Genomic DNA, 23,615 nt, shown 5'->3' with positions numbered 1-23,615 from the left:
TCTGCATTAAAAGAGTCATCATCAAACAACAGAATATATTTGGAAATGCATTTCTACAAAGCACTCAAGTCATCCTTTTCATGATTCACACACCTGGCTGTGAAAATCTCATACACGATTGGTCTTGGAAGAAGTAGTTAAAACAGTTACAAAGTAGCCAGACATTGTTGAAAAGTAAGTTCACATCATTTTGCAGAACTGCCAACTTCCTGCTACTCATTCAGTAGGTTTTCTGTTTTTCAGAGCTGACAAAAGCTCAGCTGTAACACATGTTCATCTTTATTTGAGTGATACCTGCTGTGGAATGGTGGCTCTGTGCAAACTGTTGTGAATAAACCCTTCAGGATAAAAATAACTAAGTTCCTCTGACCAATAAAACTGGGAGAGAACATTGAAACTAACCAATCTCTGCAGTCAAACTCATTAAACCCACTGCCTGGAAAAATAAGGCTACGCAAATCACATGATTCGATTTCCGCACAACGCTGTCAGTGTCTGCACATCCATCCACCGATTCTCAAATCTGTGCTGCTGTCAGTGTTAATATAAAGTGGGAGAGAGCCTCGCAGGTCAGGCAGACATAGCTCTTTGGAGGCTGCAGGGGGCGCTGTCGGCTCCTCGTCACCAGCTACTGTGGTTCTGAGTTCGGGCTCTGGCCGCAGCACAATGGCCGTTGGTGCCGTTTTCTCCCTTCGGGGTGTGAGTGGAGGCCTTCAGGCCTTCAGTTGGGCTGTGAGGTTCTTCTTCAGAGCTGCTCTCAATGTCGCTACGGACATCATTACACACCTTTGGGACAGAAGGCCGAATCCAATATTAAAACCAATATGAAAAAAATAGGTTAAGTATCACTACAATGTGAATTTTCCCGCTGGTAGCCATTTGTCTGACTTATTGTTTTATTTGCTGCATTAAGTTTTACTTAAAAAGGCATCAGAGCAGTGGCACTCTCCTCCCGAAAAATTTTGGCCACCCCAGAGAATCATATTATAAATTAATAATAACAAATTTATAGAATTGCAAATAAATGTATAAAATTCCAAATAATTGAATGTATCATTTCTATAAAAAAGAGGAGAATTTATAATTTAGAAATATATTTATTGATGTGCCCCCTAAATCTTTTACTGGCCTGGACAAAAAATTAAAAAAAAGACTTCTTGATTGAACTGCTCACAACACCCTTAATTGCCACAGGAGGGTGTTGTTGGACAATTTCAACAACACACTCCTGACTAATTGGAAACAGTTGGACATACCTGACATTCATGACACCATAACCACATTACTCATCATTTTACAACTCTCCTCCCACTGCAAGCGACACTACAGCCACACTTAACATTGTTGGAACAAACAGGAGAGATGAGATTAAGACTTGAGAGAAAAGGGCAGGGAAAGTGGATGGAAACTTACAGCCAAACACAGAGAGATGGCAAAGTTGTCAAGCAGACAGAGCAGATGTAGAGAAGTGAGAGCAGCGGAGTAGGAGGGCGGGGTGGTGGGGGTCACTGGACAAAGATAGAGAGAAAGACGGGATCTCCCACTCTGATTCTGGAGAGGGGGAGGGGGATCATCTGCAGGGAGAACGAGACGGAGAGTCAGGGGCAGATGGGAAAATACAGAGAGAAGGGGAGGCAACAAATCTATCACCAAAAATAGCAATCAGCTTTCTGTGGAAAAACGCAGATGGGACTTTTTATCTGTTCATCTGTGATACTGTTACAGGAGCAAAAAAAATCTGCAAATACAAATCATGTCAAATACAGTGAAGTGAAACTAACAGGTGGTGACAAGTCAGAACATAAGTACTGAGTTTAGAGAAGGGGTCTGTAAAATTCACAATCAAAAGAGCCATTTTGTTCTCTAAACCATCAAGTGCAGCAAATGTCACATGGTTTTTTTTGAAAAACTTATTTAGATAAATATCTACAATAGGAAACTTGTCATTTTTGAAGCTTTTTCAGGCTTTCTGCCAGTTTTACCAACTCCAATATAAGACTTTTTAAGAACATTTGAATGGAATTTAAGACCCATATTACAACAGAAATGTACAAAAATTAACGGACGTAAAAAAGCTAGCTAGCTTTATCTTCGCCAGCTAGCAATTAGCAGCTAGTTAGCGCTGAGTTGAGTCACAGAAAGCAGAAAAGATGTTGGCGCACGACTCAGAGTTTTGAGTAGCAACAAAGATCCTCAAGAAAAAACAAAACTAGATGGAATAAAATTCTGTCCACAACACAATTTAAGACCTGTGATTAATATATTTAAGGCCAACTTATTGTTTTTTGATTAATTTAAGACAATCTAAGGCCTTACGTTTAAATATGTGAATTTAAGACTTTAGGAATGTGCAGAGACCCTGTTTTTCTGTTTTGATAAAGAAACAAAATTTAGCAAAAAGAGGATGGATAGGCTTTTCCTGTGGGACAAAAACTTATGTAAAAAAAAAAACAGGGTTTCAACCTAATGACAAGAAAAAAAGATATGAAAGCATATTACTAGTATGCCTAGTGTTAGTCTTTGTGGAATATTGTAGGAATAAACTGAAAAACTGTTAAAAACCCAAGTTTGTTATTATATCAAAATTTAGAAACAATAGCTGGTTCTTTTTCATTTTTAGCCAAAGTTATCAAGAGACATTTTGGAAGGTCCCACTTGTGGCCCCAGAGCTGTAGGTTGTAGACCCCTGGTCTGGACCGAATCTATGTAAGGTCAACAGATGCCACCAACCTCCTGGTTACTCAGATTTTCATAACAAAGCCACAAAAAAATGCTTTTGCTTTGGATTTGACAAACCGTAGAAAAAAAATATCAAACTTTTGAAACTGATCTCACCTTTCCTCGCATAATAGCTTTGAAAGCTATGCGGAATATGAGGTAAGCCCAGAAGACGTGCATCACTTGGAGGAGAAGCAGCAAGACATTGAAGACCCACCAGGACGGGTAGGGTCCAATGATGGCCCAGCTCTCAAACATAGTAGAGTTCAGGACCCTGGAAACCCAGAAAGATAATCCATTATACAGAAAAAGAACACCTAGCAAAGACAGACCCATCTCCCCCCCGGAAAGGTTTGGATTTCAGTCCAGGTAGCTTCACCACTCATTCATTCACACCAAGACATTGAATATAGCTGCTCAGGTTACTTCTGCCAATGACAGGTTCCCTATTGTTGGCCTCTCTGTGGAGGCAGAGCTGCAACTTTTAGTGCTCTGTCAAAGAAACGCAATCACCTAAAAAGCCTTTGTAGCTAAAGGTCAACCCGAATATAAGCATGTCTTTACTCCTGATAGTTCAATAGACTTATTTCAACCGAAGTTGCAGTATTTGTTAAAGTTTCAGCTGGTGCGGTTCTCTCCCCTCGCCTATGGGGGCGCTGCACCAAGAACTGCTGAAGAAAACATGAGCTCAACATCCGTCAAAATATCGTAATGAGTGTCGTAATATTTTAGAGGGCAGAATTTCGCATTACGCATTTATTAAAAGACCACAAGTCATTTCTAACGATAGGCTCTTGAATTTGTTTTGGTTGCATTTACCCAGAATGCCCTGTGCTGTAGTCCACTTCCTGCTTTTGGAGGCTTGGCATTCATATGTGCATTCATACCGCACCAGAGTTCACTTCAACTCAACCAAGACCAAGATGTTGTGGTGGACTAGGGTTCACTTTTTTATCGATTGCACATTCACACCTCCTCAAACAAACTGGACTTTCTAGGCCAACGGACTGGAGTTCGGTTAAAGTGGACTAAAGGCTAAGGCTGGTGTGAACGCAGCCTCAGAGTTCTGACCAAGAAATTCAATGATATGTGGATTTAAATTTTATCGTTCCCTGAAATCCAAAGGCTCAAACCAAACACAAATTCTCCAAAATGGTTTCCCGAAAAGTGTTTCATGTTCTTGTGAAACTCCAAACCATAGTTCACGAATGTGTCACTAAAACCAAACCAAATATTAAGTCTGACTGGCTGAAAATACTCACCATACTGGAAATATAATAAGCCGTGTGATAAAGAACACCACACTGAACACAATGAAGAGGGAGTCACACAACCGCTGGTATTTGGAGTAGTTTGCCATCTTGGCTGCCTGTTGGAGAACAAAGACAACAGAAATCAAACATTATGATAAGATGGTAAGGAATGTTTGCTCCAAATATAAGAGGTTTTAAAAATATGCAGTCAGGGTGAATTCCAGTCAAGACAAAAACAACTCAGCTTCCATCGTTATTGGAAGCTGAAAAGCTGTACCTGACTCCACATACAGAAATATCTAAAACAAACAGACTCTACTTTGGTCCACCTACCAAAACGATATTATTGTGCAACTTGTGGTTTCTTCAAGTGCAACTTTGTAAATGTGCAGTAATTTGTTGCTTATATTCCTTTTTTTCCTGGCATATTTTTTGCAAACATGCAGGAAATGTTTCAGGACTCCAGAGGATTGAAGTGTCTCATTTTTCCCATGACATTCACACGTGTCATATGCATGATCACATTATCATACAAAAGAAACCACTTATAGTGAGCTACAAAGATAAATAAAAAAAATAAAAGGTATATTTTTACTACATGTAGTTACTAAAACTACACATATGATGCTTATTTCTGATTCAGATGTAAAATGAAGCACAGCAGAGACCATTATTTATAATCTCATGAGTGTTTCCAGATTGTTTATGATCATTACTGACCTCCAGCAGGAAGTCAGAGGCATCATGGACACACAGCACCAGGCTCCCCACGCGAGCCATGTTGTTGGCGTAAGAAAAGCTAATGAGGCTCACTGTTGCTAGGTGATGGATGAACATGATGAGGAAGTCCTGAGAATAAAACAGCAAGGAGACAGTGATCAGTGTTCAAGGTCACAGAACACACACACACACTTATATATATGCTGATTATATATCATATACCATTATTACATAATATATGAAGAAAATTATTACTACTATTATTATGACTAAGATCGGTGATCAGTCACAAAACAGCAATCAATGCATCCATTGTTCATATTTTTTGTAAAGTGATTAAATTTTTTTTTACAAATGTCTTCATCATAATCATTTCAAAGATGAAGAGGAGAAAGGTACAACGTAATGTGATTAAATGTTATTTTTAGACTCATGCCTCTGACAAAACTGCTGAGTAATCTTGTTATTACACCCACAAGCAGTGACTTAAGAGCATGGCCTAAACAAAGGACGCACATTTTGGAAGTTTAGGCAAGTAATCCTAGACAAAACTAACAAACAATACTGGAAATATAATTCCCATTATTACCTGGAGTTTGTAAGTTACTCATATCAGAATCATTTTGCATGGGAATATATCTTAGTTTAATATCTGCACATCAAATTTATGATTTAAACAAACGTTAAAGAAATAGCGAAGAAGGGATTTTAGAATTTCCCACAACGATAAAGGATGTGGACATAAAAATAAACATCTAATCAAGAAGCTCCCTAAGCAGACGTTGTAGCTGCCTCCTCTGAGCATCCAGTAACAAACAAGAGTTAAATCAGCAAAACAGCAAATAAAACCAAGTTAAACAAAATCACAATTCAGTAATCTTCTGCAGAAAACATCTACAGCTCTGGCATTCTGAGGAATTTCTGCAATTCTGACAGACTCAGGCCTGCTCCATCCTGCAATCACATGACACACTGAAAACACAGAGCATTCACAGACTGAGTGGTAGGAGTCACACCACGCCCCTTTAGAGGGAAAAACCCCCACATGTGACCTCCCATCTAAAGCTAACCTAACACAGAAACTATAAAACACACTGTGAAGTATCCCAGTACACCATAATGCTAACATATACAGCTGAAGAAAAAAAGAAGTGTTGCATCATGTGCACTCTTTCATGCATTCTCTGCTCCAGCTAAATGAGGAACAATAGACATATTGACAAATGTCTAAAAGGGAGTGGCCCTGGAGAGGATCTTCTGCAGTCTGACTAACAGGCAGAAACTCAATCTGAGTTACACTCACCTTCCGTTTTATGTCCGTGAACTGGGAAAACATAAGTGACCAGTAGAAGGCCAGCTCAGTCACGTAGTAGTGATAAAGACCTGGAGTCATGACCTGGAGAGACAGAGATTAGAGATCAGAGAGCCGATCTGAAAGCAGCTTCAGCTGGTTTTACTGGGTTCTGCAGAAAAACAAACTACACTCAAAGCACCTTTTCTATTTAGTAAAATCACAAAAATAGTTAGGGATAAATGCTTCAAAAACATATAGAGGATAATCTGACAATTCCTTTAAAACTTCTAATTCTGTAATAGAACCTGCAGCACAGTTTCCTGGTTTTATTCCCTAAAAACATTTTATTCCCTAGAGCAAATTCGGCCTTCTGTAGCCTTTTATAAGTGTTAGAACCTTCAAAATAGCAGTTGTGAGCTCAAATATTATTTTTATCAATCAAACCACAGAAGTTTTAATCTGTTTGCTGCTAAATTACATTAATTCCCTTTTCATAATTTTGCGATTGCAAAAATTAAACACGAAATCATCAGATATTCGCGTTTTTTTGCAAGCCATGCAAAGTTGTGCGTTTATTACAAATTTTCCGCAAGAATAGTCAAAAACATCAAAAACATCGGGTTTCAGTTACTAACTCCCACCTGTAGGTGGCAGTATTTATTACTTCTACTACACTGCTGCCTCAGCCTTACTTGAAGTAAAGTTGCACTCGATAAGGTAACAAAAAATCATATTTACAGTCGTACACAAGCATATTGCAAAATATGTTGCATACATTTCTAAGCACAAAATTGGTGATTTTAATTGCAAAACAAAAGAATCACAAAAGCAATTTCATTTTCAAAAGTGCATATTGAATGCAATTCGATATTTATTAATATTTTTAACAGTTTGCTAATAGGTTTTATCAATACATTCTGGTACAAGCAGCCTTTTAAGAACATTTCTTATTTTAATATTGATCAAAATGAAAATGAGTTTGACAACCCTGCCTGAGAGGAATCAGTAGGTCATCAGTATTGGCCCAGAAAAACCTGACCGTTGCATTTCTAAGGATTTATCACCATTTAACTCCTCCCTCCTTTACAATAAAACTAGCTTCTTGCTTAAAGTATAGCAAACCAAATAAAACCATTATTGTGAAGCAAATAGATGAATCTGGTTCGTTCAGATCATTTCAGTTGAGGAGTGAAGGTCGGCCATTAAACATCGGCAGATGCCCCAGGCGACAGATAACGCAGCACAATAACATTTTTCCGACGTCTTGTGGTTTACATTGCCATAAAGCCCAACCCTAATGGCCGTACTGAGTGACAAACAGCAACACAACCATCAGCCACGAACACTGATGATGTTGATTCAGCACAAAAACACAAAGAAAGAGAGATTTCTGGCCAGCACCAGATTCAGTACCGAGAATCTGGTCATGTTTTGTCCGTCCTACCCGAGACATAAACAAGCCGTTTTAATCTCATCTAAAAGGAAAACAAGAACATATCTGAAAGTTGTCTTACTGCATTTTATGAGAGTGGCATGCATTCAAGGAGAGGCAGTGGAATGAAGGTAAGCAGATAAAGCCGTCCCAGTTTGATGGCTGGTTATGATAGTGGTAAAACTTTATTTAGAATGGTATGGGAGGAGAAAAAAGGTCAATACTAAGCCTAGCAGAAAAGATGAATTTAAGACTTTTTAAAGACGTGCGGAGACCCTGGATTCGTCTCGTACTGCAGAGTGTTTTATGAGTCCCAAGACGAGTAGCAGGCCAGAGAAACGCTGGTTGAGTTATTTAAATGGAGTGTTTTTGATGCTAGTTTGCACTTTTTGTTTACATAAACTTTTGCTTATTTTCCCTGTCTGAGCCTTAATGCTTTATGAAAGGCAATTTTGTTAAGAGGCTTTATTTGTTTTTTTTTGGGACTATTTAAAAAGTCTTCTAGTTGCAGTATCCTTTAAAAATTAAAGGACACTGATTTTGAGAATGTGTACTTGCATTATTATGTCGTTTTGAGATAATTTTCAACTAATATGATAATGGCATAATAATGCAAGTACAATTAGGTTTCTCACAATTATACATTTTACTGGACGATAAATTGTTCCAAAACTTATGGCAATAAGCCAATACATAATGTTGTTTTGAGACCATTTTCAAATAATATATTGATGTCATGATAACGCAAATTCACCCTCTAAAAGACAAATAAACTTTAATTTAGAACAGAAAACTCCACAGTGCTACTGGTAGACATTTTAAATATCCAAAATAAAACAACAATCGGTGTGTATCTGAGGAAATGTGGCCTGTTATCCTCCTATGTTGTGTAGACATCAGAAGCCAGAGACTGAGCCAGACATCTTTTCATGGGTAAACAGCAACTAAACCTCTGAGTCACAACACAGCTGATGTCTGGTCCTACAAAATATTAGACTAATATGGTTAATATATGAGAACTGCATCATACCTGGTAGGGGTAATTGTACCAACAATGCCGCGTATCCCACATCCACGGACACTGGAGACAGAAAAACAGTAAAAGGCCCATCAGCAAACAGACGCTTGTAATGCTGGATTAACAATGGATTTATAGTGACATCCAAAGTTGGTGAGCTACCTGCCACAGAAACTGGAACCCATAAATAAATATCCCCAAATAAAATGAAAACCTCCACCTAGAAACAAAAACAGAGAAAAAAAAACACGTTAAATATCCACCAACGCATTTAAACAGGAACAAGCCTCCACTCAAGTTAGAGTTAAACCTACATGCTCTCGCAGAACTTAGTGTGTGTGCTGGGTTTATCCTGATTCCTGCGGTGCCTGAACCAACGCTGGACTTTTCGCACCTCCCAGTCCAGCTGCTTGGACAGGCCATCCAGATGCCGCGAGTCTGGACTCTGTCACCAGAGGGTGGAAAAAACAACAATCAAATTAGTGTGGAATGAGGAGTTTGAGCCAAAAAAAAAAAAAAAGGAAAGAAACAAAGAAAGGAAAATCCAGGGACATTATTGAACTACTGAATGTACTGGTAGTTCATAATGTGTCTCAGAGTTTAGATTAGATTAGAATAATCCTTTCTTTGTTCCTCAGAGGAAAACCTTTAGTGTTTCAGCAGCAAAGTAAAGGGGAAGTAGAGGCACACAGGTACGCACATTAAAAATAGATAATAAAGTATAAAGTATATGTATACAAACATACACAAAAAATCTATGATCCAAGGCTGAAATGATGAATCAAATTAATCATGATTATCAATTATTGAAATAATAGTTAACTGGAGCACTCAGACTCTAATAATTGCTGCTTTGATGAAAGAAAACAGTACAGTGGGAACAGTAATAAAACTAAAACTGTGCAAACAAATACAGGTTTTATTAATCAAAAAATAAACAGATTAGTAGACAGTACTTTTCTAGCTGCAGATGCACCTTTGCTACAAATGATCAAGCATTCGCCCAAGGAATGCCATGTTATTGTATTTTAGACAATGAAATTTGTCTTTTTTCACAGAAAAATTATTTTAATAATATGCGTACTTGCATCTTTCAATGTATTTCTATATTGTGTAAAAAGGCTTCAGTGGATCGATGAAAAATCTGCTAGAATGTGCCCATATTTTATCCAATTAATCGTCAGAATAATCAATTACTAAAATAATTGTTAGTTGCAGTCATAATATGATGCCGATTATGCAGTCCAAAAGGTTTTAAAAGTAATAAACAATCTGAAACAGATGTTCTGAACTGATTAAATTGGATGTAATCAGTAAATAGCAAAGCCATAACTACGTTTTTATTTTTATTTATATATATTATTTTAAGCCAACAAGGAAACAGTGGTGTTACAGTTAGTTTAAGTTTAGTTTATTATTGGAATGAAACTTTATTTTTGTTTTCTAGATATTATTTTTATGTTCTGTTTATTTCTTCTGTTCTGTTCTGTTTATATCTCATGTATTTTAGAAAACTTGAGACTGAAAAGAGTGTGCTGTAGGAAGTAATTTGATTAATAAAATCTCAAATAAATAAAAATTTAAAACCAAAGGCCTCCTGAGCGTAAAGGGAAAAGGGAAATTACACAAATTATAAATGGGAACTGCAGATTTCCATCCATCCATCCATCTTCTTCCGCTTATCCGAGGTCGGGTCGCGGGGGTAGCAGCTTCAGGAGGGAGGCCCAGACTTCCCTCTCCCCGGCCACTTCTTCTAGCTCTTCCGGGGGAATCCCGAGGCGTTCCCAGGCCAGCCGAGAGACATAGTCCCTCCAGCGTGTCCTGGGTCTTCCCCGGGGCCTCCTCCCGGTGGGACGTGCCCGGAACACCTCACCAGGGAGGCGTCCAGGAGGCATCCTGACCAGATGCCCGAGCCACCTCAACTGGCTCCTCTCGATGTGAAGGAGCAGCGGCTCTACTCTGAGTCCCTCCCGGATGACTGAGCTTCTCACCCCATCTCTAAGGGAGAGCCCAGCCACCCTACGGAGGAAACCCATTTCGGCCGCTTGTATCCGCGATCTCGTTCTTTCGGTCATGACCCAAAGCTCATGACCATAGATGAGGGTGGGAACGTAGATCGACCGGTAAATCGAGAGCTTCGCTTTTTGGCTCAGCTCTTTCATCACCACGACGGACCGGTACAACGCCCGCTTAACGGCAGACGCTGCACCAATCCGCCTGTCGACCTCCCGCTCCCTTCTTCCCCCATTCGTGAACAAGATCCCGAGATACTTAAACTCCTCCACTTGGGGCAGGACACCCCCCCGGACCTGGAGAAGGCACTCTACCCTTTTCCGGCTCAAGACCATGGCCTCGGATTTGGAGGCACTGATCCCCATCCCGGCCGCTTCACACTCGGCTGCGAACCGCTCCAGCGAGAGCTGCAGATCATGACCTGATGAGGCCAGTAGGACCACATCGTCTGCAAAAAGCAGAGACGAGATCCTGAGTCCACCAAATCGGATCCCCTCAACACCTTGGCTGCGCCTAGAAATTCTGTCCATGAAAGTGATGAACAGAATCGGTGACAAAGGGCAGCCCTGGCGGAGTCCAACTCTCACCGGAAACGAGCCCGACTTACTGCCGGCAATGCGGACCAGACTCTGACACCGGTCATACAGGGACCTGACAACCCGTATCAAAGGGCCCGGTACCCCATACTCTCCGGGAACTGCAGATTTGAGAGCTTAAATTGCACCAGGCTCTTCTTTTGAATCCAGAAACCAACCTTTGTGATGGAGGTGAACACCTTCTCCAGCACCGCGTTGGGCTGAGCTCTCCTTCCAGCACCTGGCTGAATGTGGAGACCTCGGGCGCAGGCACTGGCGATAAATCTGTGACATTAACCAGAAACAAAAAGTCACTAGCTGATCGCAAAACATGCAAACAGAACTTAATACCTGCATCACTGCTTGACTTTCATTCAACGAGGAAGGGATGTTAATTTGCCTTGAATCAGGGAAGTTGTGCTTTGAGGATTTGACTACACAACCTGAAATAAACATTCAACAGGTGAGCTCATGTGCAGCTGGACTACTGTTGGATATTCTTTCCAAGCTTAATGCCGATCATATTTATTTTTGATCATAACGTTACTGTTGTAAGCTGAATGTAATGGGAAAGCTTCCACAGTAAATGACAGAAGTCAAACAGAGACAGACTTTGGTCTCGGAGTAGAAATTCTTGCAGTAAAACAGCGTGTAGGCCCTCCAGAAACAGGCAAGTGCAAGTTAATGATGAAGCAGGTACAGCTGACGTAACAAGCTTCGTTAAAACTGAAATAAAACAATTTTCACTGCAAAACAAGATTCATTAAAAAACTTCAACATTTGCAATATTCAGCCTCTTTTCATGTCACAATCTGCAATCAGACTTCTTTACAACCATAAAGTGGAGACTTCATTTCAATGACACAAAAATAAATCTTTTTTTTTCTCTTTTTACAGTTAAAAGACGAACGTTTGAAAACATTTTACTTGTGTGAACTATTCTGGAGGTTATTCCTGCAGGATGTTGGTTGATTTAACAATCAAATTATTTTCAGGCCGCTCTCACGTTATAGTCAAAATGTACTCAGTCATTGATTTGCCTAATCGTGTCTCTGAAAAATGCAAAAGAATATTTTAATTTAGTGAAAACTAAAGCTTGAACAGCAGAGTTTTTCCATTTCGTTTTCACAGGACTCTGGAAAAAAAGATACCAAATGAAAATCACTTTATACAGGACAAAACAAAAAGTCATAAAATGATAAAATGTGATTTTCTTTCCTCTCTTAATTTGTGTAGCATGTGTAACCGTTCAAACGAGAAATAAATTAAATAAATTTAATTAATTGTTCAGGTTTTTCATTTTTTGCAATAACTTGCTTTGTAAAAGTGACTCCTAAATTCTGCTGGGTTTAAACTTAGTTTGGGATCCAGTTTGTTCACCAAACACTGACATTTTGTTCTATTATAGTGCTCATTTATTCTACCAGTTACATTTGCAGTTTTGATTGTCTAGGGTTGAAACGAATAATCAGATTAATCATAATTAATCATTTATCGAAATCATAGCCAACTAATTTAGCAATCGATTGATCTTTAACTGCAGTGTGCAGATTAAAAAAAAGGTAATTTGATGAAAGAGCAACGCTCAGTTTTGGGCAGGACTTTGCCCAAAATCGCACAAAAAGACATACATTTTATATTTAAGATAAAAACTTTTTTCCTGTAAATTTGTTCAACACAGAACTCAGAGAGTGGCACTTTTAGCTTTCACTTGGTTCAAAATTTGTATATAAAAAAAAAAAACTCCTATTAACCACTGTTTTATTAATTATCAATAGAAAAAACTAATCAACAGATTAGACCTACACTGTACTGATTATGAGTCCAGCTTTTGATGTTGGAAACAATAAAGGAATGCTGTGCTATTGCATTTTAGCCAAGAAAATATTTTTTTCTTATTTAAAAGAGCAACTCAATTATTTATTTGAATGTTTAAACATATTTCTAATACTTTATAAAATAAGCTTAAGTGGTTAAATGAAAAGTCTGCAGAACATGCAGAATTTTTATCTGATTAATCGCCAGAATAATTGACCACAAAAATAATTGTTAGCTACAGCTGTAATTTTCCATCATCATGATGTGTATAATGCAAACCTGCAGCAGGCTGCGCTGCATAATGAGAAAAATCAGACGGAACCAAAAGTCTTTGCCGTTAAAATGACGTCAAGTTACTTCTTACACTTCTGGTTCTTCCCGTTTTCACTGCCACTCACTTTACAAGAACTTAATTTACTTTATCAGACATTGTTTGTTTTACCTTGAGGTAACTTTCAAAGCAAAAATGACAAACATGCCCATAAAATGCAGCGCTTTATGTAATTGTTACACATGTCAATCGACAGTATGGATTCCACCTATAACCATTAAAAGTTGAAGGTTACAAATCACCTGTTTGGGATTTCTATGCAATAAAAAAAGATGAAAATATATCAGACCCCTGGTTAGTCAAGTTAATGTTGACTGCAGTTTGAGTCCATGCAACAAATAAAATGCCTCAGCTGTGTAACATACCAATAACTCAAGGTGCAAACAAAACAAAACCATTTTTGTAGCGACGTTAGGTTGGACAGATGGGTTTCACTGTTAAGATGATGTTAAACATTACTCAGCGCAATCTAAGTTTTACTGTTCAAAGCTTTAAGAAGCACAGTCCACCCTGCAGCTAGCGTGCTTGACTTTTTGATCCACCTATAAGCTCCATAACGATAAGGTGCTGAACGGGATGAGTTGTGCAAGTCTGATTCACCCTGAACTGGCACCACAAGTCAGCTTTCCAACAATCTCTATTAAATTGTTACTCAATCCCATGGATGGGCAACAACCTCGGTTCTTGTCTAGACAGGTCCTTCACATTTCTGAAAGGAACGAAGATGACTTAAGCATAAATCCGATGAAAGTTGAAGCACGCAGCCCTAATAAGTAGAAGACAGCAACAGGATGAAGGAAACTGAAAAAGACATAAGTTAATCTATTTATGTGAAATGTCCAAACAGCCCTGCTCCTTCTCAGAAACTGACCCCCACCAACATACACAACTGGCTGTGACCAACCGAGAGGCTTGGTGTGGTCTGTTTACACGGAGGCTACCCTGACACTGCGACAGTTTCCAGTTTGACAGCTTGGCTCAACTCATATCCCACAACTTCATTTTTTAATCAAGTTCATCTGATTTTAAAATATTTCTACCCAGATTCTACATTTCCAGAATATAAAAAAATACACTGAAACAAGTGACTGAACAAGGCATGGGAAAAGTGTTTAGATGCATAACAACTGAATTCTGTTTTAAGTATATACACTCACTTCCTGGATAAGGTGAAAAACCTGCTGAAGGATGAGGAAGTCTGGAGACGTGTAATCTCAGTTTGTGGCACTTGAAAGCCATGACACGGCTTATTAGAGTATGTACACACAAGGAAGCTTGGCTGCGCACATCTACAAAGTCAGAGCCAGGAGCAAAGCAATGATTAAGATCAAACAAGAATGAACTGGCTGTTGGCTTCCAACCTAGACCCCCTAGCTTCTTGTGAATATCATAAACCTGATCCACAATATGGAAATGTTGACTGTTACAATACGGCGCAAAAAGGAGAAAGGAGAGAAACTTTGGGAAAAATGGGATCATTTTATTGCCAAAGGTGTATGACAGTTCATTTTTGTGACTCCGCATCACTCGGACAGACACCTGGGAGTTTCCCTCTTTGTGATGCCATACAGTGAAATGTCTGTGAAATTGTAATGTTCATCATCAGTATGACTGCCTGCTACCTGCCCTAGTCCTCATGTTTGATTTTATGTACTTGTATGTTTAAAAACAAATAAAAATAAAGTGTATATATATAAAAAAAGAATGAACAGGCTGAGAGGAAGGGGTTCTGCGCAGAGATATCTTTTAAGGAGCAAAATCCCTGCACTTAAAATGGGAATTCACTTAATAAACCAAGACAATACATATCAGGGACAAATATCAGGGATTAATCGATTATTGAAATAATCGTTAATCAGTCATAGATTAATCATTAAGTCTGCAGACACAAAAAACAGTAATTTCCTGAAAGAACATACTCAGAGTAGCATTTAAGCTAAAGTTGTACAAAAAATATACATTCAGTATTTAAGATATAAAAAAAAACCTTTGTAAATCTGTTCGACCCAGAACTCAAATGTATAGTTTTAGCTTCACCTGATTTAAATTCTGTAATAAAAATCTCCTATTCAGCAACTTTTACTATCCAGTTATTAATTGGTTAATCCAAAAAGCAGTCAACAGATCAGCCCTACACTGTATTGTATTGATGTTAAGTCGGGCAGAAAGGTATGAGCTTTTCACATGTTGGTGTTAGAAGTATTGTTTTAGCTGCATCCTTTGCTACAAATGATCAAGCGTTCACTAATGGAATGCTATATTTTGGGCAACACAATTTTTAAAAATGAATTATTTGTTCACTTGCATCTTTTAATGGATTTCTAATATTTTATAAAAATGGCTTTTAAAAGTGGCTAAATGAAACAATCTGCAGAATGTGTCACTTTTTGTTTCCGATTAATCATCAGAATACCTTAATTGACTACTAAAATAATCATTAGTTGCAGCCCAAGTGAAATTCAAATTCTTAACAACGTAATGAATGCATGTTGTGCAACCACTTTCACACGGGTGGAGATGGATACTGCTTTCCTGTGTTTTCCTGGCTGTTCTTTCATAAACATGTTTCGCTGCATTGTTTCAGCAAGGTGAACACATTGCAGACTCAAAGGCCTCCACCTAGTCGAACCTGTTCTGATGCACCGAGCCTGACAACTCAGTGGCATGACTCTCGCCGCTGTCGGCTCATAAGGTGCAACAAGCCTGACCCTCCCAAACTGTGCTTTACAAGCAGAAAGTCCACAACTGACTCGGCTCCAACAAGTTGCATCAAGGGGTCTAATGTTACATTTACGGCTCACTGACAAGAGTGAATTGTATCGTCTTTGAGAAATGCCATCAGAACCACAAAATGGAAAACTGAGTTTTGAGAGCAATACTGAAGAGAAACAAAACTGTTTACACTATGTGTGCTCACTGCTGCAGGACTGGTGGTAAAGTAAATACTGTGCTTAACTATAAGAGACAATAAAGGAGGTGGAATCAAAGTGTTGTTTCCGACAGTTAAAGATTCACTGTGGGTGTTACTTTGACAAAGCTGCTGAATGCAATAAAATTTATATGCACAGTTGATGCTGTGTGTGCTGTTCAAAGGTTAGATACTGAGAACTGGGCGGATGAAAGAATAATAATTACTACGGTGTAAGGAACTCGGATTCCTAAAACTGTTCAAAAACCTGACATAACTGAAAGAGAGGCTCTGCACTCTATTAATGCAGGTGTATAAGCAGATTTTATGTGTGCATGTAGGGCTGAAACAATTAATCAGATTAAGAGATTATTTATATAATCGTTAACTGATCAATTAATTGTTAGCTGGAGTATACAGACTCAAAATAAATGGCATTTGCTGAAAGCACAACACAGTCAGAGCAGTGATTAAGCCAAAACTGCACAAAAAATATACATTTTGCACAGTTTTACCTTCACCTGACTCAAATTCTGTAACAAAAAAAATCTATTAAGCCTCTTTTGCTGTCAAATATTTGGTCAGTCAAAAAAATATAGATTATCCCTACAGTGTAGCATGTTAATTAAATTAGAAAGGGCTGAGCTTCTGACATGTTGAAGTTAGAAATATTTTTTAGCTGCAGATGCATCCTTAGCTACAAATGGTAAAGGAATGCCATTTTATTGCAGTTTTAGGCATAAAATCTTATTTTCCTAAAAAGAACTAAATTACTTGTTTTGCTCTTGTTGCCTTTTTAATGTATGTCAAACATTATAAAAAGGCTTAAATTGCTAAATAAAAAATCTCCACTAGGTTTTTTAATTCAATTAATCAAATATAATCAATTACTACAATACCCTTTAGCTGAAGCCCTTCCAGTGTAGAATTGTTAAGTCAAGTAGAAAGAGCTGAGCTTTTCACATGTTGATGTTAGAAGTATTTTTAGCTGCAGTGGCTTTCTTTGCTACAAGCTGTCAAGCGTACACTAATGAAATGTTATTAGTTATTATTATTTAGGTAATAAAATGATATTTTCCTTTTTTTTAAAAAAAAAAGGAAGTCAATTATTTATTTGCATTTTTAATGTATTTTTTAAAAATTGTGTAAAAAAAAAAAAAAAAGCTTAAGTGGCTAAATAAAAAAGTGTGCACAATTTGCCAGGTTTTTACCTAATTGTTTGAATAATTGCAAGAATAATTGATTACTAAAATAATCATTAGCTGAAGCCCAACATTGCATTCAGTGTTAATTCAAGCAGAAATGTCTGAGCTTTTCACACGCTTGAAGTACATTTTCTAGCTGCTGATGCATTCTGTGCTACTGATAAAGCCCACACTAATGAAATGTTATAAAGGTTTACTTTCCTATTTAAAAAGGAACTGAAATAATTTGTTTATTGTATTTTTAATGTATTTAGCCTATTGCAGAAATAAGGACTTGCGTGGTTAAATGAAAAATCTGAGGATCGCGCCATTTTTCATCCAATAAATTGATTAATCGTTAAAATAATTGGTAGCAGCCCTAAGAGTATATATCCTGGCAACAGCAGGACGCCTTATGTACTCTGTAGAGCGTCGTGTAGCAACCGAAGCTGTGCTGTCATGTATTCTGCTGATAAATAAATAAATGAAGGAATGAATGAGTCAGTTTGATCTCTGAGGTGTCGGCATCAACAGAAAGTGATCGCTCTCTGATAACACCCTCCAGCATCGGACCACACTCTCCTTGAACACACCTTCACATCAGGAGTCTGGCAGCTCTGGCACCTGAGACAGATGGCGAACAGCCAAGTGCATCTTACTGAACACTTGAACATCTCGGTCCTTTTACGCCTCTAATATCTGATTGCTTCTTATTTACAGTCACTTGACCACAGCTGGATTAAAGCAGATAAAGGCACAAACAATGCTAGTTGGCGCTACCCGCATAACACCGGCATTACAGCGATGTTTAAAAACCTGGACCATGTCAATCTGCCCTACCTGTTGTTCTGAAAAGCTTAGAGAAGCTCAGGCTAGTTCCTGGATGTTTCTCCATATAATCTGCAAAAGCAGAAAAGGACTTCCTGGTGTTGGTTGTCACACCACTAGTTAAAACAGAAATTCAATACTATGGATAGAAACCGTTTGAGATTGTTTTTGGTTCAATCATCTTCATTTCCACCTGAATGAATGGTTTGACCACCAACATGCCAGCAGAGGTTTGAATTAGAGCAAAGACTCTGGGAACTGGTTCAGGAAAATTTGCTATTTTGAAAGAAGGTGGAAAATGAGCAATGAAGGAAACTACTGGATCAAAAGTTACATAACATTTAAACGTTTGTTCCTTATTTCAATACTCGTATATTCAACCAAATGTGTCCGATCCATAAAAGCAAAACTATTCAGTTTAATTCTACACTTCATGCTCTGAGCAACGTCAAGCTTTCTCATTTTATACATCATATTTAGATTGAACCTTTTGAAAGACTGTTGTAGTTTATACATCTGACAAAGACAGTGGACCTATTGTTTTCATCAGTTTCAGTTTCTCTATTTATTTTACATTGCCTGTTGTATTCCTACTCGCACTGACTGAACAAATTAAAGTCGTTTTTACATGTTTGACCAAGCTTGTGAAGTTATTGGAACATTGAAGTGTGTTGTACTGGTGCAGAATTATAAATAAGTGTTTAATTTTGTACATTTAAGTATGTGTTCAAAAAAAGAAATACTTTCAGTCAATTCAGAGCTGTTTTTCTTTATAGAATCTTGTAGTCAACCAGCACTAAACCTCAAATATCAGCATCGGAAGTGAAAAAATTGGATCGGTGCATCCCTAGTTTCTTTTATATATGCAGGACATATGCATCCAACCAGAAATTAAGCACAAAATTATGTAGCATATCATATTTCTCTAACTTGTATCTTGTTTTCATAAAACATTACAACGTATCCCAAAGTACACTTTAATGGTTGATGACGGGGGTGAAAATCTATATTTTCATTCAGAGTCTGACTCTGAAACCTCGTGTCAAAAAATACAATTAAGGCGTCACAATTACGATCAAATACAACAGAAATAAGCCAAAAACAAAACAGTGCAATAATAAATCACTGGCCCTAATCTTGGTGAACTGTCCCCTTTGTTCTTCTAAGAGGACCTCTGACTCACTGTGCATGGCGTCAGGAACGTTAAAGCTGCTTTCATGGTGTCCTGTACCAGCATGACGGAGTGCTGTGGGTTGTGGCGTTTTCTCCTTCATCAGTTCGGTCAGATATGACGCATTCTATGGATGCTAGGAATTTCTGGAAGCTGGGCCACTTATAGTTGTTAGTCATTTCATTTCTACGTACTTTACTTCTGAGGACCGAGACTTTATTGTCCTCTTTTAAAGGGACCTTGAACAGTAGCTATTCAGTCTTCAAAAATGTAGATGAAGGACAGAAGTTAAAGTGTCAGGCTTAAAAATTATGCACATCAGATAAACAACATCAGAAAATCCGTCATGTCTATAATCAAAATAATAATAATAATTAAAAAAACAGTTAGCAGTGACTGCAACTTTGAAGCTGATCACAGATTTAAAAAAAAAAAACACTGAACTGCCAATTCTGAATTTGGCCAATACTGAACTTTTTGGTGCCTAAAAAAGTGACTGTTGCCAACTTAAGTCATTAAGTTGGCAACAGTGGGATGATAATTGTTAACCACACAGTGCAGATGTGACCTGGTGGGTGGGCCTGTCTGTCTGTAAAGCGGCTGATTTTCAGACTATTGCAGAGATTAGATAAGATTTGTTTCACATGTAAGTATCGACCGATCGCTGATCACCCAAAATTAAGAAAATCAATCTCATCAATCAGTGAACCGCTAAAAGCAATAATGATTCTGAAGACCAGAGACAGGGCCTGAAAGCTTCAGAAATCATTTTTTGTTAGTAAAACGCAATTTACATTTGTGAATTTGTGTTATTTTTCAAAGGTAGTCTAGAACTAGATTGAAAATGAATGAAAAAGTATTCAGTGTCTAAAAAACACTAATAAGCCTGAATAAACAGTGTCCAAGACCCCTTTAAATGTCTACAGTGATGCCTGGCATTTTGAGAGCAAAACAAATAAATAATGGAGAATTTATGACTTTTACACAGAGCTATTCTTGTACCTAGCACTAACCAGCAGAGTGAAACAAATATCTCACCTTTTTAGGTCAAAAGGCTACCATAATTTGCATAACAAAATGTCAACTACAGTTTACCTGCTTAAGCTACATCATGCATACAGACAAAGGAAAAAAAAACATTCAACTAGTGAATGAAAAGTTGGTCTAATCCTGACCACATTCAAAAATAAAACGAAAGTGAACAAGTTGTCAGATACTCTTGCACAATGAACTAACCATGCTGATGACCACCAATGAAACCAAAGGTTCAGGGCATTCAGATTTAGATTTTCTGTTACCAGTGGGTTTCCTGTTCCTGCTTGGGGAGCGTCAGTTCCCATCAACATCGATCACCCTCAGTTTTTACACTTGATGTTGTTAAGTTTGACCTCTGTCGTCTGGTGAAACTGCTCCCTTCAGCTTTGAGACTGAATGAGTTTACAACACACACCTAAAGATTCAGTAGATAGATCACAAAAAGCATGTGGGAAATGTTTTCTTAACTATAATAAAGTAGTAAAGTTTGCCTTAAAAGAAGGCTTGGTTGGCAATAAAATGGTTAACGTGTCACTTGTGGGGCTATAGTCAATACAAGCCTTGGTTTTAAAATTAAAAAATCCTTCAGGTTATAAGTCTTTTGGCAAACTCAGTAAGCTGGCCGGCGTTCAAAAATGTAGAAAATTGTGGTGTGTGTGTTACTGAAAGTGTCTTACGAATCCACGAGGCTGGACCGTCACAAGGACGGAGTCCTTCATCCTAATCAGTCATAGGCTCTCTAACTTCACATGTGATGTAAACCTGACCAGCGTTGGCACTTCTTTTAATATGAATCAACTTAAGACACGTGATAATCAATAATAGCTTTCGAACTAGAAAGCTATTATTACACTTTATTTTACTTATTTATTGCCAACCGCCCATAAGATAGTCTTCAAAAAGTGTGAAAAATATAATTTAGAGACAACAAAACTGCTGTTATTTTACCTAAGATAATTAAAGAATCTCTTTTTTTAACTTCCAGACAAAGATACTGATCCTCCCACCTAGCTTTTGCTAATCCATCATCATCCGCTGATGGACAAAAAAAACGTGCAACAGAACAATTGGAGAGCTTTACTTTCACTCCAGCAAGTCGTGTTGGACAATACGAACCTTTCGAAGAGTATCCTCACAATAAAAATCCCGAGAGCCAGCGGTAAAGCAGCCAACAAGTGTCCAGCTTTGGGATACTCCACCCCGGGAGCAGGGTCCGCCAGATCCGCCCAGGTTACGTTGTGCGGTAGCCAGAACCTCTCGTTCCAGAACCAGGCTGAGAGAGCAGCCATTTTTCACCGCCTTCCCGTCCCCGGATGCTCGGAGGAAAGTGGTTTCTCAACTGAAAGAGACGGCACGTTAACCGCGTTGGACGTCTCCACTTCCCTCCCAGCGCCACTTGTTTGACTCGCTACACTCAACTTTACCGCACCGACATCAAGCCCGCCGCAGTACGCCCAAACTTCCGGCGAGGACTTTCAAATCAAGATGGGGGCGTTTGGGAGATCATTAAAATACGAACACATTTATTTTACTCATTGCCACGACAGGTCGCGAGTGAAAGAAAACTGTTAAAAACACTACATTAATAAAGAAAAAAAGAGAAAATGAAAGAATTATCCCGCCTGAGGGAAAATCAAACAAAGCTGGTACTAATGGTGCATTCCAGATACCTTTACAGTCAGAACTTGAAGCTGGAAATGACGTCAGACCCCATCTAACGGCTCTGAGTGGGAAGTCTGGTTTGTGGAGGATTTGCGGGGTGTGTTGCAGATGTTTTTTTATCGACCGACTTCTGACTAAAACTGGGGCGTAGTAGCTACATTGTTGACACAACTCTGCATATTGGATCGCGAAGTTAGTGTTAAAATAAAATTGTGCAATTTTCCCGAAGTTCAACTTTGGGGAGACAGTCCAGTTGATTTTTTTTTTTTATTTACCTAGAAATAGGAATTTCTGAGTTCTGGATACAAATAGAAAGCGCCATAAGATCCCCAAACAAGTTGTTTTCTCACAGTTTATGTATATCTCATGAAAACATTTCACATCTAGAGCTAGAAAATAAATACAGGATGTCTTGTTATAACGAGATGAGTACCTTCGTAACAACTCATGCTGAAAAAACACTGACAGATTATGATTTCAAAAAAGGCTTAAAGGGGCTTTCCATCTTCTCAGGGCGAATCTCAAATATCCCATAAATTGCCGTTTTGCTGTTTCGCCCTTTGTCATTTAAACCAGAACCTATTTTGATTTTAATGAGATGGAGATCTCATTATAAGAAGATATAAAAGTTGTTATAATTAGAAACTCATTTTAACTAGATACTGCTCCTGAATGTTTATAGGTCTGGCAATTAAAGGTTTATATGTTTTATAAAGAAAGAGTCTACTTTTATTTGTTCTGATATTGAAAAACTTTATGTATTGTTTAATTGTTTCAAATGAAAAACGTAAATCTGTTTCATATTTAAATTCATATCATGAACAAATTTACTTGTAGTGTAATTTTATGGGGCAGGTGCCTGACCACTGTACAGACCCCACAAACACATCTCAATGATAGATAACCATTTTAATATTGAGTTCTTTAAAAGTATAATAAATTAAATTCAACCTCTTCTTCTCAATTGTAACATATTTGTTTTAAAACATTACATACCAGGTACAACTGCAAGCCCAAATGAGAAGTTAGAGAAATAACTTTTCCTCAACTGAAAATGTATTCAATATGCTATAAATAGTAAATTAAACAATCATTAAAACGATTGTGTAGTGAAGTAATGCATACAAAGCCAGTCTAAGTATTTGTTGTCTCATTGGTAAGCTGTAATATAAATTATGTTAAATGTAGGTTTTCACAGATGGATAGTATTAAGCAGTTGGTGGGAAGTGGGTCTCCCAAATTCAACTTCTGGTCAAGGCCTCATATAATAAAGCTGGCACTGGGCAGCAGCCATATTTATTTTTACCTATAGTTTATATTTTTTTTCTCACAGGTCCTAAATATACTCAAAAGAGAAGCATTATTTTCTTAGTTCTGAAGCTACCACCGTCCTATCTTCCGGTTGTGTTTGGGTGTTTGCGGCTAACTTTCCGGATCTTTCGCTGCCGCCCGGAGACGAGAACAAGAATTGAGGAAGTGAGGCGAGTCTCTCCTCCCCGCTGGGCGCAGTGCATGCATGGATTCCTTCTCAGCTCACCTCAGTTTAGCTCCGGCAGTCAAGCTGTTGTTATATTTTAAGTTTTGAATTATTCAAATATGCGTCAGCAACTTCTGTTTTTTTGATCCGCCTGATAAGTTATCTTAGCAACTACTGC

General features: G+C 38.1%; 1 protein-coding gene across 1 annotated transcript; it reads right to left on the bottom strand.

The window, feature by feature from the left end:
* Positions 1-21: 21 nt before the first annotated feature.
* On the bottom strand, positions 22-21,754 carry cers5 (ceramide synthase 5). Its single transcript, XM_032549875.1, has 10 exons — positions 21,415-21,754; positions 11,203-11,308; positions 8,750-8,880; positions 8,598-8,655; positions 8,448-8,498; positions 5,995-6,087; positions 4,692-4,820; positions 3,981-4,087; positions 2,836-2,992; positions 22-786 (listed from the first exon to the last, which is right to left on the bottom strand). Exons 1-10 carry the CDS (start codon positions 21,585-21,587, stop codon positions 622-624), a joined length of 1,170 nt encoding a protein of 389 aa, XP_032405766.1. The 5' UTR covers positions 21,588-21,754; the 3' UTR covers positions 22-621.
* Between the last annotated feature and the right edge of the window lie 1,861 nt (positions 21,755-23,615).

Source organism: Xiphophorus hellerii, chromosome 20 (assembly GCF_003331165.1).
Source record: "Xiphophorus hellerii strain 12219 chromosome 20, Xiphophorus_hellerii-4.1, whole genome shotgun sequence".
Taxonomy (NCBI): Eukaryota; Metazoa; Chordata; class Actinopteri; order Cyprinodontiformes; family Poeciliidae; genus Xiphophorus; species Xiphophorus hellerii.
This window is presented reverse-complemented; position numbering and strand designations above follow the sequence as displayed.